Source organism: Zootoca vivipara, chromosome 17 (assembly GCF_963506605.1).
Source record: "Zootoca vivipara chromosome 17, rZooViv1.1, whole genome shotgun sequence".
Taxonomy (NCBI): Eukaryota; Metazoa; Chordata; class Lepidosauria; order Squamata; family Lacertidae; genus Zootoca; species Zootoca vivipara.
In genome coordinates, this window is record NC_083292.1 from 19,308,077 (window position 1) to 19,325,277 (window position 17,201).

Genomic DNA, 17,201 nt, shown 5'->3' on the forward strand with positions numbered 1-17,201 from the left:
CTGAAACCCTGGAGAGTTGCTGCTAGTCAGTGTAGACCAGGCACCCCCACACTTTGGCCCTCCAGATGTTTTGGACTACAATTCCCATCTTCCCCAACCACTGGTCCTGTTAGCTAGGGATCATGGGAGTTGTAGGCCAAAAATCTGGAGGGCCGCAGTTTGGGGATGCCTGGTGTAGACAATACCGACCTAGATGGACTAATGATGTGACTCAGTTTAAGGCAGCTTGCTACCTTCCTAATTGTAGCTCTGTGGTAGAGCATCTAGTTTGCATGCAGAAGGTCCCAGGTTCGATCCCCGGCATTTCAAGGTAGTGCTGGGAAAGTCCCTTGGCTGACAACCTGGGGAGCCACGGATGGTCAGTGTAGATAATACTGAGCTGGGTAGACAAGTGGTCTGACTCAGTATAGGTTAGCTTCCTTTGGCACAGCACATGCATTGCATGCAAATTGTCTCCAGTTCAATCCCTGACATCTCAGGGTAGGGCCAGGAAACCCTGGAGAGCTGATGTCGGTCAGCTCAGATGATACTGAAGTACATGGACCAGTGGTCTGACTCAATATAAGGCAGCTTCCTATATTACTAACTTTAGCTCAGTCAGTAGACCATCTGCCTTGCATGCCAAAGGTTCCAGGTTCAATTCCTGGCATTTCCAGGTGAAGCTGGGAGAGACCAGTGCCTGAAATCCTGGAGACATGCTGCTGGTCAGTGTAGATTATATTGAGCTACATGGACCAAGGTCTAACTCAGTAGAATAAAGCTTTCTATCTTCCTCTTTTACTAACGGTCAATTATAGGTGCATGGAGAGGAAAGCCATGATGGAAAAGTGGATTTATGGAGCAGGTGTCTGCACAGGGATGTTATCCAGCTCAGTAGTGATACCCTGGCTGGCAACTCCTGTATGCCAAGGAGGCTTGCCCAGGAAATTGGTTTTCTCTCACACACACACAGGCTGCCGGTTTGGCCCAGCAGCTGGGGAATGACAGGTATCTTTCTGAGCAGCCCAGTGGCGACTAAAGGCAATCCATAGTTTCTGGATAACCCAGCCCACCTTGGCTCTGCACTGGCAAGAAGCACATCAGCTTGGATAGCGACATTATTTTCAAATATGTTTGGGGGGAAATAGTCTGAGACCCCAGAGAGCCACTGCCAGTGAGGTTAGGCAGTGGTGTGCTGAGTGAACAAGTAAGCTGACGTGGTCTAAATGAGTTTCAAGAAATCACCCCTGGTGTCTGAATTGATCCTAAGTTCACAGCCTGAAAGCAGCCTTAGTTGGAGGGCCGTTGCTCAGCAGCAGAGTACCTGCTTTGCATGTGCTTTGCATATGCAGAGTAACTGCTTTGCATATGCAGAAGGTCTCCCAGGCTCAATCCTTCATTACACACCTTTTGGTGCCAAACAAAGCCACTTCTGCGCCTGCTACGGAGGTGGGGTTGTGGGCTGCCCAACTGAACCATCGCATGGGGGCTGTGTGCTCAGCCCCTACGCAATGGAATGTTCCCGCCTGCGTCACGCCCAGACCGACCAATAGGGCCGGACGGGAGGCGGGGCTTGGAGTTTAAAGTCCCCCGCAGGCAGGAACACGTTCTCTTTAACCCCTGTTCGCCGGAGCGAATGTTTCATTACACACCTTTTGGTGCCAAACAAAAACTTTCCTCTTTAACCAGGTCTTTGGCTGATTGACATCCAATGCCCCTTTAAAATGTGTTGAGGGCAGGGGTTATAGGGTTGTTCTTGTTTTTATTTTGTGTTTTGTGTTTTTATTTTGTGATTTTATGTTGTGAACTGCCCTGAGACCTGTGAGCATAGGGCAGGATACATGTTAAACAAACAGACAGGCGACAGACAGACAGACAGACAGACAGACAGACAGACAGACAGACAGACAAACAATCCAGGACATCTCCAGGTAGGACTGTGAAAGACTCCTGCCTTAAATCCTGGAGAACCACTGTGTCAGGGACTGGACTGAACAGGAAATGAGCTCTCGATCTGATCGGCTCCTCTCAGAAGAGGAGGGGGAGTCAAAAGAGGATCTCTGAGTACGGCTGTTCTCCACTAAGATGAGGTATGTCCTAGGGGAAGGGTGGTACCTCAGTGGTAGAGTACCTGCTTTTCACGTAGAAGGTCCTAGTTTCAATCTGTGACATCTCCAGGGAATTCTGGGAAAGACTCCATCCTGAACCCCTGGAGAGCAGCTGCCAGTCAGTGTAGACAATACTGAGCTGGATGGACCGATGCTCCGACTCAGTATAAGGCAGCTTCCGGTGTTCCCGCGCTGATCAGCTGGAGAATAATATACCTTCATTTTCTGCTGCTGCCTCTGGGCGGCCTCTGTTGCAGTGACAGATGAACAGAGCTGTCCGTGTAATGGAGATAATTAACTCTGGCATTCCCCAATAATTATCCAGAGGCCATGCCAGCTCATCTGATCTATGCACCAGATCACCAGGGTAGATATAAGATCCCCAGAGGGATGGTGTTTTCAGCCCAACTCTATTTCCTAGGTTATTGACTTCCTTGCTGAATTTTAATCTGTGAGCTGGTTACCTAATGGGATTTTTAACCTTTGTGCCTGTTTCTTTGGGGGCAGCTTTGGGGGAATGGAGGGGGAGGAGGTCCAATCAGAAGGAATGGCTGTTTGTCAAGGCAGCTGGGATGCAAGAGCAAAGGCAGTGAAAGGCAGTATGTGAAGCGATACACACAGCAGCAGAGCATCTAGCTAGCATATATATATATATATATAAAATCTTCTAACACATGCACTAATGGGAACTGAATTGGTGGTGACTGACCAGGGATGAGATATATAGGGGTCGTGGCAAATAGCTTGATTAAAATGTTGGCCCAGAGTGTCTATCAGTGTGGAGGGGGAAGGTGAATTCCATGCTAGGGCTCATTAGGAAAGGGACATAGAATTATTATTATTATTAACTGCCAGAATCATAATGCATTTGTACAAATCTATCCTGTTACTGCACCTGGAAGACATGTCAAAAAGGATACTGCAGAGCCGGCCGGCCAGGGTGCGTCAGAAAAAGGGCAATCAAAATGACCAAGGCGCTAGAGCAGGCATCCCCAAACTGTGGCCCTCCAGATGTTTTGGCCTACAACTCCCATGATCCCTAGCTAACAGGACCAGTGGTCAGGGATGATGGGAATTGTAGTCCAAAACATCTGGAGGGCCGAAGTTTGGGGATGCCTGTGCTAGAGCAAGCCCAGGCTTTCCCTGACCCATAAAAATGGACCCTGTGTTTGTCTTTGAATTTCCTTAACAGTTTGTTTGTTTGTTTGTTTGTTTAATTAAATAATTAAAGTAACCTTACAGGAGAAGCTATGTGACTAACACAACATATCATTTGGACCTCAGAAAACATTCTGTGTGAGGCAAAGCTGAAAAGCAAACATATCCCTTCTCAAACTATTTAGAGACAAACAAAAGCAAGAAAAAACTTGCCATATACCTGTATATATAAATGTAAGACTTTCATCACGTAGGTGGTTGGCAAGCAATACAAGCAGGAGAGGTAACCCCTAGTAAGAACACATACTTCGAACACTAGTGTGCCCATTTGGTTGTTTTCTATGAAGCATTGCTAAGAACAATTATTGCCTTCCACAAAGAAGTTGCCTGCCTGTGAATATTTTTTTACAGATTTTAGTATTGTATTTTTATATGGTTTTATCCTGCCATGGGGGCCTGATGCTGCCTCGTTTTCACCTGTGCTGGTGTCTGTCATTTCCAGGCGATGGACAAGTGGACTTTGAGGAGTTTGTGACGTTGCTTGGCCCCAAACTTTCCACATCTGGCATCCCAGAAAAATTCCACGGCACTGACTTTGACACTGTGTTTTGGAAGGTAAGGAAACACCGATTCCCGCCCCCCGCCCCCAAAACCTGATGGTTTGGCCCTCTTTCTTGATTTTACTGCAGATATATGTACTGAAGATGCGTATTTTCCCATTTTTCATGGTGACTGGAACTGCTGGTTCACACCAGGAGGTAGGCATCACCATTTTTCTTAATTATGTCATGCTGCTTCATGCTTCCCAGCTCAATTTCCATCTCGCAGAGGAAGGGAATGGGGATTCTTCAGGGTGTTTCTACATTTTATGGCAGCCTCCCCTCAGCCTGGTGCCATCCATGTGTTTTGGACTACAACTCCCATCAGCCTGCATGGCCTTCCACTCTTTGAGGTAGGGATGGAATCTGGGAGAAGTGATGGTGAAGTCATAACAGGTTTCAGACATCATTGGAGCAAGCAGCTCACTTAGACCTCTCCATGGTGCTGAAACTACTGCCTGCCATGTGCTTTCACCATGGTGCTGAAACTACTGACCTGCCTTGTGCCTTGTGGAAGGACATTAGCCTATTAGGGATGGTGGACCTGTGGTCCACCAGATGTTGCTAGACTACAGCTCCCATCATGCCTGACCATTGGCTATGCTCGCTGAGCTGATGGGAGCTGTAGTCCAACAACATCTGGCCACAACCGCCCTATCCAGCCTACATGAAATCCTAGAACAGCCTTCCCAACCTGGTGCCCTTTAGATGTTTCAGACTACAACTCACATCAGCCCCAGCCAGCATGACCATGTTCTTATCTACCCTACCATCATACAGCAGTGCTGGTTGGGGGCCGATGAGAAATGTAGTCCAAACCCTCTGGTTTTGTAGTCCAAAACCAAGTTGAAGGAGGCTGCTGCTGGGTTTGCCCCCCCCCCCCCGTCTTTAAAACAACGTCCACAGGGTCACTTTTAGCAAATCAATATCTCAAAACACTCTGTTCCCTCCACTGTTTTCAAGTAGCCCCATTTGTGCAAATATGCCACACAGCCAGTCTCTGATTGCCTTGCCACCTTCCTTTAAAAGAACCCTGGGTCTAGAATTACAAACACTAGTCTTTGACTAAGGAGCTTCTCTCTTTTATCTTAAGATTCATAGCATTGAGCCTGTTCATGCAAAGCCCTAACAAGGGCTCGGTAGTCTCTTCACGTGAACCACATTCCTCTTGGCCTGGGACGGAACACCATTTCCAGCCAGTGGGATGAATATTTATTTATTTAAAAATATTTACATGCTGCTGTGTCAGAAAAATCCATATCAAAGCGCTTTCCAGGAATAAAACCATTCAATGAAAACCATAACGAAGGTTAAAACAGACATCAATTAACCGTTGTGGAAATATGTATCGTATTTTTCGCTCCATAATACACACCTGACCATAAGACACACTTAGTTTTCAGAGGAGGAAAGGGGGAAAGCCCCGTTTTGGTGGGGGGGATCAGCTCACAATTGTGCAGCTTCTTGTGCAAAGAGGAAAAGCCCCATTTTTAAAGGATCAGCTCAAAGTTGTTGAGTTTACTTTGCAAAGGGAAAAAATTGTGTTCAACTCACAGTTCTGCAGCTTCTGATAATCTAATCAACCAGATAATCCAATGAGCCAGTCACATGTTGCTGGGGAAACAAACAGCCTCCCTCTGCAGAACAGTCAACAATGGAGGCCTGGGCAGGGAGACGGGGCCGGAAGGGAGCTAGCATCCCTTATCTCCCTCCCTGATCTCTTGCAATCAGCTGCTGAGTGGCTTCCTCTTTCCCTCTTGTTAGCCTTTAGCTCTTTCTTTTTTTTAAAAAAAAAAAAAGCACAATCTGCTTTTCACCCCTTTGGCAATTCGGCTCCAGGGAGCACACATTCGCTCCATAAGACGCACAGAGATTTCCCCTTACTTTTTAGGAGGAAAAAAGTGTGTCCTATGGAGCAAAAAATACGGTACTCTTAATTGGCTGCATAGGCCTGGCACAATAGTAATGTTTTCAGCATAGAATGTGCCTGCTGAATATCTATTGGCAATGTGTTCCACAAGACTGGCCCAGTAACATTAAAGGCTCAGTTTCTTGTTGCTGTCAAATGAGTCTCAGCAAGTCAGGGAAAGACCAACGGTGCTCCTGCAGATGATCTCAGATTTTGAACTGGGGCATAAGGGTTCAGGCGATCCCTGTGGTACCCTAGAGCTAAGTTATTCAGGGCTTTGTAAATTAACCTTGAACCTGACTTGGTAGTAGATGGGCAGACAGTGCAGCTGTTTTAGCAATAGTGTCTCATCTCCTCTGACCAGAAGCTCCTGTCAGTTGTCTGGCCACTGCATTCTGCAGACCCGCACAGAGTGTATTACAGCAATCCAGCCTCGATGTTACCAATGCATGGGCTACAGTGGTCAGGCTATCCCTCTCCAGGAATGGCTATAGTTGATGAAGCTGGTAAAAGGGTCCCCAAACCTCCCCTGCCCAGAGCTGCTTTGAGAGGTGGATAGAGCCACCCACTTGTCAATCACCTGACACCACAATGCCATCAGGTAGCATATTTCCTTTGCCCATGTGGTTTGAAATGGAACTGGAAGTCATTCCTTGGATACAACCCAATTTCCCATCATATCCAATCATTGGCCATGCTGGCAAGGGCTGATGGGAATTGTAGTCCAACAGCATTCTGGAGGGCACCACATTGGCTAACCCTGGTGTATGTGTGTGTATATGTGTGCTCCCTGGCTCAACCAAAGCTCCATGCAATGGAATCAGGAGCTGTGGCCATCCTGTGACGACTGTCCCCACCTCTGCAGTGCGACATGCAGAAGCTGACGGTTGACGAGCTGAAGCGGCTGCTGTACGACACTTTCTGCGAGCACCTCTCCATGAAGGACATCGAGAACATCATTATGACGGAGGAGGAAAGCCACATGGGGAATGCAGAGGAGTGTCCAGTTGATGTGGAGAGTAAGCAAATCTTTGTCAGCGCTTGGGTCACTGGGTGCCATAGGATTTCAATTTGGGAGCCATGAGAATCATGGGAGCCATGGGAGTTGGACATCAGCTCCATACTTACCCTTCTACCAGCTGGCCATAAAAGGGAACTACATGCCCTTCAATCCCATAGGCAGGAGCATCTAGGTAGAAGCCTTCCAGCCAAGGTGATGGGGAAGGAGCCAATCATCTTCTGCTTCTCCCTATAGGTAGGATACCGGTTTTTTAAACTGAACTAAAAGTACTCTGGGAAGCCACACGGTTGTCCCTCGGTACCTCTCCCCATCCACCTAGCCATCTGATCCAGGACTCAAAGGGATGGGGTACCTTTGGCCCTAGGAAGACTCCAATTCCCATCTTCCTTTGCCTAGCTTAGCCAACAGGTCAGGGGTGGTGGGAGCTGTAGTCCAGCAATGTCCAGAGGGCCACAGGTTCTTTACCCCTGCAGTACTATATACCTGGGCAAGAAGCAGTTCTACAGGGTCTCTGGGTGGCATGTTCCCTAGCCCTGCTACACCAAAAGAACCAGATCTTATGCATAATGTTCATGAAGTCCAGGCTGTCCTCAGGATAAATTGAACTAGACAGCAACCCTCCAGCAGGTACTCAGTGGTTCAGGAAGCTTCCTCACCTAGAGAGCCTCACTGTCAAACTGAGTGGGGCAAATTAACTCAGCAACCATAGGAACACTGGGAGCTGCCTTATATCAAGTCAGGGCATTTGTCCATCTTGCTCAGTATTGCCTACACTGATTGGTAGCAGCTTTTCCAGGGTTTCGGGCAGGGTTCTTGCCCAGGGCTGTCAGGAGTTGTCAGGAATTCAGCCTGGGACCTTCTGCATGCAAAGCAGATGCTCTACCACTGAGCTACAGTCCATCATTGACGTTCTTCACTTTTAACCCACTGGCTAGGGTCAGTCTCTATTCCCATTCTCCCAGCTATTTGGGTACCCATCCCTCAGGCCTTCCTTTCCTCAAGGGGCATAAGGGACCGCGGGTGGCACTGAGCCTCTTGGGCTTGCTGATCGGAAGGTCGGTGGTTCGAATCCGCATGATGGGGTGAGCTCCCGTTGCTCTGTTCCAGCTCCTGCCAACCTAGCAGTTCGAAAGCACACCAGTGCAAGTAGATAAATAGGTACCGCTGCAGTGGGAAGGTAAATGGTGTTTCCGTACGCTCTGGCACTCGTCACGGTCCTCCATGTGCCAGCAGCGGTTTAGTCATGCTGGCCACATGACCCAGAAAACTGTCTGTGGACAAATGCTGGTTCCCTCGGCCTGAAAGCCCAGAGTCGCCTTTGACTGGACTTAACTGTCCAGGGGTCATTTACCTTTTTACCTTTACCTATTCAGGGGCATGATTCACCCGCTAGCAGCCAACCTCAAAGAGGGGAGGGAAACCATCTTTTTGAGTTGTCTTCTACAAAGGCTGTAGTATCTAACTCTCCTTAAGAAACTGCAGCACCTGGGAACCAAAAGGCAGGGCAGAGCAGGCGGTTAGCTGCTTAGTGTCCCAAAAGGACTGAGGACTGGGACAAATGTCCCACATGCCCCATGTCGATCCGGCCCTGGCAAGGCCACAACATCAGCAAGTCCTGTCCGTTCCTGTGCTAGATCTTGCTCACTCGTCTTTTGTTTAATTAGGGAAGTGGTTGCTCTGTTTAGGCTATGAAGTGCTTTGAATGCTAATGCCAATGGTGGCTGATGGGGGACTGGTGGAGGAAGAATGGCTTTGCATGCCAAATCACACCAGCCCAGGGCGGCGGAGGGTTGGCAGTCAGTGTGTAATCCTTTTGTAATATGACAACTACCACACCTATCAGCCAATCACAAAAGCTCATACCAAGACATTTCAAGATATATTTCTACTGTGTCAGACCAACATGGCTACCTACCTGAATCCAAAATGTTTGAAATGGTTAAAGTTAAAATGTATAAAATTTTGTAAAACACACAGAGAGAGAGAGAGAGATGCTCATGAAGGTTCTGGCCTTCAAGGACTAGACCAGGCATTCCCAAACTTCGGCCCTCCAGATGTTTTGGACTACAATTCCCATCATCCCTGACCACTGGTCCTGTTAGCTAGGGATCATGGGAGTTGTAGGCCAAAACATCTGGAGGGCCGCAGTTTGGGGATGCCTGGACTAGACTAGAGAATCTTTAAGCTGAGCAGCTATCCTTTCTCTGCCGCCATCCCAAAGTTTTGCCACTGACCTCTGTGCTCTCTCTTTTCTCATTCTTGCTTCAAACCACCCTTCTCCTCCTCCTCTCCCTGTTCCTCTCCTCCTCACCTTTGCTCCCTCTTCCTCAGCCTGCTCAAACCAACAGATCAGACAGACGTGTGTCCGTAAAAGTCTCATCTGCGCCTTTGCCATTGCGTTCATCATCAGTGTCATGTTGATTGCTGCCAACCAGGTGCTGCGAAGTGGGATGAAGTAGCCACAGCTGGATGGATGGGTGGACGGACGGACGGATGGATGGATAACTGGAGAGATGGACTTCCTTGAAGAACAAATGGAGAAAACAAACTATACACATCTATAAATACCTATAGCCACGAGGGCCAGGGGTGGGGTGGGTGGGGGGAACAGTAATTCCTCCACGGCAAGCCTCCTGCACACACACCCCATAAACTCCCCTCCCATCCCTCCTGTATTTGGAGGGGGGGTCCCCCTCCTTACCAGAGATGCTGCTGTCTTCTCTCAGCAGGTAGCATGGTCTCCCCCTGGGGTGGGTCCAGCTCAGTCCGGCTGGGGAGTCCCTGGAACCACCCCCTCCCCACGGTGGAACTTTTAAACTCAACTTCAAAAGCATGTCGACGTGCATGGAGACCCCACCCCACCTCCCAAAATCTGAGTGATGCAATACCGTGTGCTTTTATAACCAGATATTAGACTCCTACAAATATATATATATATATATGAAATTATTATTATTATTCTTATTATTATATATAATATACATATATATTTATGATAAACTGAATAATCAGTTAAGCAATACACTTGCGTCAGGATTTTCCAATCCGAGATTCAGGCGCTGCATGAAGATTAAACACTCCAAGGGCTGGACACGAATCACTTGCTGTTTGTAATTTCATCCGACCTCCCCCCTTCCCAGCAGGCCCTTTGGGGGCATCTATGCACTTTTTTCTCCCCGCCCCCTGCCCTCCCCCAAAAAACATCTGGGAGGGAGGGGCTTACTAGAGCCTGCTTTATGTGGACCTGGGGGTTATTCAGATGGAGGACGCCGGCCAAAGGTCGGCTTGCTCAGAGGAGGATCCACGCCTTGGTGTGGCCTCTGTAACCGTTCTCTTCATGTGAACGAGCTACGGCAGGCCACACCAGGCGCGAGGAAATCCCTTCTTCCTCCTCAAGGGGGCGCTGGGCCAGAATGTTCCAGGAGACATAAGAGACTCCACCTCCTTTGTGCCCTGAGTCGTCCACTCACGACGGTGTCACATCCTGTATATAAAAAAAAGGTGTCCAGAGAGCACCACTGACATCCCAAGCTCCGCCATCTTTCCAGCTGCAAATTTCCCTTCCGCTAAGCCCAGTGTAATGTCATCCGGCTAGAGGGAAGGTCTCTTTTCCAACAGTGTTTTGTCTTGAGGTGGAGACGTCTGAGTGATGGAGCTATCACTGCTATTCCTGGGCAGCCTGCCCCAGCAGTTAACGATTTCCCCTGTTTAAAAAAAAAAAAGAGGAAGGAAGGAAGAGGAAAAAAAGAGATATATCTAATCTATCTATATATATATTGTGCCTTATTTCTGATTTGAATTTGTCCAACTTTTAACTTGCAAGCTGTTGGTTCTTGTTATACTATGGCTAGATCAAAGAGACTTTCGCTCTTCCCATGCTTTCTTTCCATGAATGTATTTTGTGCCGCAATGAGTCAATTCTTAAACTTTAAAGAAAAGCTAAGCAGGTCCTTTTTTCCTCATGTCTGTTGCCCTTTCCCGCTTCTGTTTTTTTGGGAAATGTGTTCTGCTCATAAATGTACACCGGAAGCTGGTACATTAGCATAGTATGGGGCACTGCCCCACCAAACTCAGTCTGTCGTCAACCAGCCCCCATATGCCTGCCTTCTTACTTACAGCCAGTCCAGGGTGGGAGGTGGCGGGGGTGGACAGGGGAGACCCGGCCATCAGGTTCCTCCTCCGTAGTCTCAGTGTTGCCCTTGTAGAACTCAGCCGGGAGGAGGATGGAGACAAAACTAGGATTAGCTGGCTCTGCATGCCATTGGCTCTGGCGCCCCCTAGTGTTGGGCTCCCTGCCTTCCATCCAACAATTCCCTATGGGCACCTCCGGATCACGTTAAATTTAACCCAGCCTAACACTAGAGCTGTTCAGCAGAAACCCCTCAAGTGCATGAGAGGGGGGCCGTGGGATCGAGACTGAAGCACGTGCCAGTCCCAACCCCTCAGCATTTGGTGTTCATCAGAAAGGGCCTTCCATGCATCCCGGGTGGTTGGACTAGAAGACTCTATGATTCTAAGCATGCAGCTGTGAGAGCGGGGCATGTTGGCACTGGGGGCACAGCCAGCAAGAGTAGTCCCACTTAGTGCATGTTGAGGAAGTACAGATATCTGAACAGTCCCCCCCCCCCAGATAGCGCCCTCCACGACGCCAGAAGCTGCAGGCTAGGCTATGGAGTGGAGCAAAGACATGGCATGTAGCATTCACACCAATGCCCTCCAACAGAGAGGAATTGGCATGGGGGTCTTAGGAGGAACAGCCAGGGGCTGCTGCCGTGGTTCAAGGATGCCTTGTCTTGCCTACCGGTAGAGCTGGCCCTGTGAACATTCCCTACTTTGCGGGGAGTATTTTATGCCTCAGAAAACTGAGATGTCTTTAGTGTAAATCCACTCATCAGTTTGAGGTTTAGACATCATGCTGGCTAGATGAATCATGTATCTTTGGGACAGCACTTGTAGCCTGAACATCAGAAAGAGATGGAATTGTTAGTAACCGTATTGTGAAGCTACATTTCCCCTGCTCTTGGGACTGGCCGAAGCAAGCAACGGACATCATGGGAGTTCTCTGCCTTGAATTCCTGTGTATTTAGCCCTGTCCAGTTCACACATGTGCATGCCCATCAAGGGGATAGCTTGTACGCATGACTAGGCCACCCAAGACCATAATACCAACAATGGACCCCTCCTATTGTGTCAACCTGTATCATGGTTCTCTATGGAGTTTTCACATGTTGCGTTTTTTTTGTTGGCAAGTGTGGATTGGCTGCTTTTAGGGGGAAGCTAGTGAATGTCCCTGAATGGTCAGTAGCTGATGATGTGAATGAAACACTCCAGCCACCACTTTGAAAAGGCGAATCAGAGGCAACATCGTAGAGGTTTATAAAATGCATGCATAGGAAGGAGAAAGCTGAGAGAGAGAGAAAGGTTTTTCCTCCCTCTCTCATAACGCTAGAACTTGTAGAAATCCTATGAAGCTGAATGTTGGAAGGTTCAGGACAGACCAAAGAAAGAACTTATTCATGCAGTGCGCAGTTAAACTATGGAACTCCCTGCCACAGGAGGCAATGATGGCCACCAACCTGAAACGGTTTAAAAGAGGGTTCGGCAGATTTGTGGAGGAAAGGGCTGTCAATGGCTGCTAATGACTCTGCTCTGCCTCCTGTGTTGGAGGTTATATCCCTCTGAATGCCAGTTTGCTGGGGCTCAGAAGTGTGGAATGTTCTCTTTCACTCAGGTATATTATTATTTATATCTTACTCATTTCATTTATATCCCAACCTTTTCTCCAGAGAGCTCAAGATGACGTACACAGTTCCCCCCTCCTCATTTAATCCCCACAACAACCGCATGAGGTAGGCTAGGCTGAGAGGCAGTTACTGGTCCAAGGTCACCCAGTGAGCTTCATGGCCAAGTCGGGATTTGAACCCTCGTCTCCCTAGTCGTAGTCTAACCACTATTGGCTTCCCAAGGGGATCCAGTTGGTTTTTGTGAGAACAGAACATTGAACTAGATGGGCCATTGGCCTGATCCAGCAGGGCTTTCCTTGTGTTGATAATATATTGTAAGACCAGGATGTGGTTTTTCCCCCAAACATATATTTAACCTAAAGAACAAAACCACCCCCTCTGCTTTTAAATCAACAGATGAGCTATTGCCAAATAAGCTAGCATAGGAGATACTGGTGTGGTAGCCAATGTAGTGCCCTCTAAGGGCTTTTGGGTAAAAACTCCCATCATCCTTGACAACTGCCTATGCTCGCTGAGGCTGATGGGAGTTGAAGTCCAATGACATCCAAAGGGTTCCATGCTGGCTACCTTGTCCACTTCCAGATGTTTCAGACTACAACTCCCATCAGCCTCAGCTGTGCTGGCTGAGGCTAATGGGAATTGTAGTCCAGAACTTCTGGAGGGCACCAGGTTGGTGAAGAATATTAGAGAGCTTCTTCCATGGTCAATCATTTGTGTATTAGGGCGAGGAGGAAAGGAAGCGATTTGGCAGAATTGGGATGTCAAAAACCTGTCCTGGTTTTTTATCAGGGACCTGGGATCAAAAAAAAAAGTAAGCTTTTGAGGACAAAAAAAAGGACAGAACCCAGAATGAGGTGTGGACTGCACTATATATATGCACTTTCCTTGGCAACCCCCCCCCCCCGCACTCTCCCACCCAATGAACGCTATCGGCATGAATGTTCAGGTATAGCTTTCCATTTGGGGCTGCTACAATAGCAAAACCACACCAGAATCCTCTCTGGCCAGTTTCAGATGGCAAAGGCGACCCCACCCGGTGGCAGCTGGCATCTACCAGCATCTTTTCTAAGACCTGCCTTTTAGTAATATGTGAAACCACTCCCGATAAAAGGGAAAACCATGAGATGTATTTGAGGATTTTAACTGTCACACATTTTTCTGAAACCGATGCACACAGCCAACAGAAAGTGCTGAGCACCCGGAAGGATCTGTGCATCCAGATGCCAGAAACTAGCTACAGAAGCTTCTCTCTTTGAGCTAACAGGTGTTAGTGCAGGGGGTCACCAAACTAAGGCCCGGGGGCCGGATGCGGCCCAATCACCTTCTAAATCTGGCCCATGGACAGTCCGGGAATCAGCATGTTTTTACATGGGTAGAATGTGTCCTTTTATTTAAAATGCATCTCTGGGTTATTTGTGGGGCATAGGAATTTGTTCATATATATTTTTTCAAAATATAGTCTGGCCCTCCACCAGGTCTAAGGGACAGTGGACTGAAAAAGTTTGGGGAGCCCTGTAGTTAGTGCTTCAGGGGCACTTTTTGGCAGGGAAGAGGAAGAGTTTAGGGTTGTTGTTTTCAAACCGTTGTGTGTGTTGTAATCTTAATCCTGCTCTCTCCACCACCGCAAGTGCTGTTTCTTTTTTGGGGGGGGGGGAACCAGACACATTAAGTGCACGCTTTTACTTCCATATCTGACTTTTCTATCAGGGTGTTGTTGTTTTTTAATAATAATAATTAAAAAATCCAATCATGGTGAGGATAGAGGGAGGAGTTGTATCCAGCAATTGGCAGTCTCAGTCTGCTAGGCGAGACCCTCCATTGGGCAGAGTGAGGTGGAATACATGGAGTAAGTAATGATGGCAAGGGGTAAGTAATAGTGTCCCAGCCCTAACTGGAGATTGAACTTGGAGTCTTCTGCATGCAGATCAGAAGCTGTATCCCTGAGCTATTGTCCATCACTATACTGAGTCAGAAGCTTGGTCCATCTAGCTTTGGCTATCTACACTGACCGCGAGGAGCTTTCCGGGGTATTAGGCAGAGGACATTCCCAGTCCTACCTGGAGTCCTACCTTTGGATCTTCTGCAGGTAGATGCTCTGCCACTGAACTATGGTCCCCTGTGATCTGGGTCAAGGACAGGTAGCATGGGATGATGGGAGTCGTAGTCAACACATCCGGAGGGCCCCAGGTTGGGGAAGGTTGAACTAAAAGTTGCCATGACAAAAACCCTGCTGGAGCAATTCACCAAGGTGTTCGCAATAATATGCACATTCTCAGAATTTATTCAAAAATGTAAGCCCGAGGGGTTTTATTTTTAAAAAAGAGAGTCTTGGTTCTGTTTGCAATGCTCCTGACAGAGCGAATACGTTCCATTGTTACAATCAAAGAGGGAATTGCTCGCCATCATTTATAATAAAAGGCATCAATCATACTGCTAATTTCTAAATAAAGAGCTCTTGGTTGCTGTTTGTTTTTTTAAGTATAGATTAAACAATTCAGCCTGCTGTGCATTATTAACCATAATTTTTGCATGCTGGTGACAATAGTCCTTACTGTTGTTTTTCTTTGGGGGGGGGGATGCCTGTCAATTTGATGGGCAGGTTATGTGTGGCGAGGGAGGTGGTAGCTGCTCTTTTCCAAGACTCTGTGTGTGTGCATTTGTGTGTGCACATGCATGGCAATGCAGAATGTGTCTTTGTGCTGCCTAAACATATTGCACCTCTCTGTGATAGTCCTGTAAGAGCCATTCATGCAGCAGATAGTTAAACTCTGGAACTCACTCCCACAAGAGGCAGTGATGGCCACCAACCTGGATGGCTTTAAAAGAGAATTGGACATGTGCATGGAGGAGAAGGCTAGTAATGGCTGTAGCCATAGTGACTATGCTCTGCCTCCACAGTTGGAGGCAGTAATGCTGAAATCCAGTTGCAGAAATCCATAGGAAAGGGGAGTTCTTTTGCGCTCGAATCCTGCGCTCGAATCTTGCTTGTAGGTTTCTCAAGGTGGTCACTGTGAGAACAGGATTAGATGGGCCAGTAGGACTTGGAATGGTTGATACAATATTAATAATGACCAGGACAATCCCTGGCTTCTAATCTAAAAATGCACACACTGCGTTTTTATGCATTTCCCCCAAACACCAACTTCAATTCAAAATGAGGAAAAGAGCTGTAGATATTCCTGGGGCAACTTGCTCACTTGGAGCTCTCTGTGGTGCTGAAACCAGTAATCACCCCTGTGTTCTCTGTGTGCTGCTGAAACTACCAGCCTATCTGGTGCCCTGTGGGCTCCCAATCCAAGTCAAGTCAGGACTTGGGATTGCAGCTCCAATAAGCCCCTGCAAGCATGACCATATTAAATATTGCATTCTGATGCACACACACCCCCCAAAAAACCAATTTCAATCGGAACTGAGGAGAAGAGCTCCAGATATTCCTGGAACAACTTGCTTGCTTAGAGCTCTCCATGGTGCTGAAACTACCAGCCTGCCTGTGGACTTCCAGACAAGTTCAGTTCAGGGCATTAACCTATATTAACTCAACCTGGTTCCCTTCGTATGTTTTGGACTACAGCTCCCATCAACCAAAACCAGCATGACCCTATTTTTCTGGGGTTGATGGGAATTGTCATCCAGGTTTCGGAAGACTGCTCTAGAGAAAATATTCTCTTACCTTGCACAGCTATAACCAGATAAAGTGTTTCATCCCACAGCAGCAAAGCCTGTTAAAGCCTCACTTAACTTTAAGGACATGCTAAGTTCCACAAGGCACAGTGAGCGCAGATTTAACTCAATTCTCTTAAATGCTGCAGCTGATATTAGCTTTGACCTGTTGAAGACAAGGCGATTTGACCGTGCGACCAGGATCAGAGAACGCATACCCCTGTGTCTTTGCCATAACGTTGTGCTCTGCAAAGAGGGATGTGAAATGCGTTACTAATGAAAACGATGCCCCGTTTACGTAAAATACTTTCTTGAGATCATTTCTGCCTGCATTCTAGGCAGAAGTCTCTGACACTTACCTAATGGATGATCCTCCTTTAGTCCCACAAATTATGAATTTTTAATAGGAAACATATTAAAATAATAAATAAAAATGGGGTAAACTCCAAGAGTCGTTAGCAAATCCCCCAGCACTATATCTGCAGATCCGCTGTCCTCCCCCTGCCCTGGTGTGCCTTTCAAGTCCTAGGCCTCCCACCACACGGAAGCAACCATTTAATTCAGAATATGAATTAATCTGGGTTTGCTTTTCCTCCAAATCTGCAACCTTAGAAATCTGGAGAATGACCCAGGCTTCTTTCGTGCTCCCTCTGTTCTCTGGAATTGTCATCTTTTCTGGATTTCCTTGATGCAGAGCAATCTGACCCAGCCACCGTTAGTTGTTCAAATCCACCATTGTTCAAATCCCTGTCTTGTCCTTCCTTGTTGTTGTTTTTTGCCCCAGATCTGATTTTTTTGGTGCTTTTTCTTCAACAAAAACACAATTGCAACATCCACCCGTCCAATGTGGGGCAGGCAAAGTGTTGTTGAGACTTCTAGGGCCTCTTGTGCCTTTAATTTAAAGTTCCCTGTTTTCAGGTCCTGCTGGTTTTATTGCTCTCTGACCTTCAACAGTGTCTTAACTGGCCTGATGACAAGGGAGCAACTTTTTATTCAACACTGCAGCGAACCCTTGCTTAAAGA

At 47.5% G+C, this 17,201-nt stretch overlaps 2 protein-coding genes across 2 annotated transcripts in view; both read left to right on the forward strand.

Moving 5' to 3' along the window:
• CABP7 (calcium binding protein 7) overlaps positions 1-9,269 on the forward strand; it is a 54,980-nt gene extending 45,711 nt beyond the window's left edge. The window contains exons 3-5 of the mRNA XM_035099182.2: positions 3,748-3,860; positions 6,619-6,772; positions 9,106-9,269. Coding sequence (XP_034955073.1) covers positions 3,748-3,860; positions 6,619-6,772; positions 9,106-9,233 — 395 coding nt within the window. The 3' untranslated portion in view covers positions 9,234-9,269. The remainder of the gene's footprint in view (positions 1-3,747; positions 3,861-6,618; positions 6,773-9,105) is intronic.
• MTMR3 (myotubularin related protein 3) overlaps positions 1-17,201 on the forward strand; it is a 312,417-nt gene that overhangs the window by 175,374 nt on the left and 119,842 nt on the right. The gene's annotated exons all lie outside the window — the stretch shown is intronic.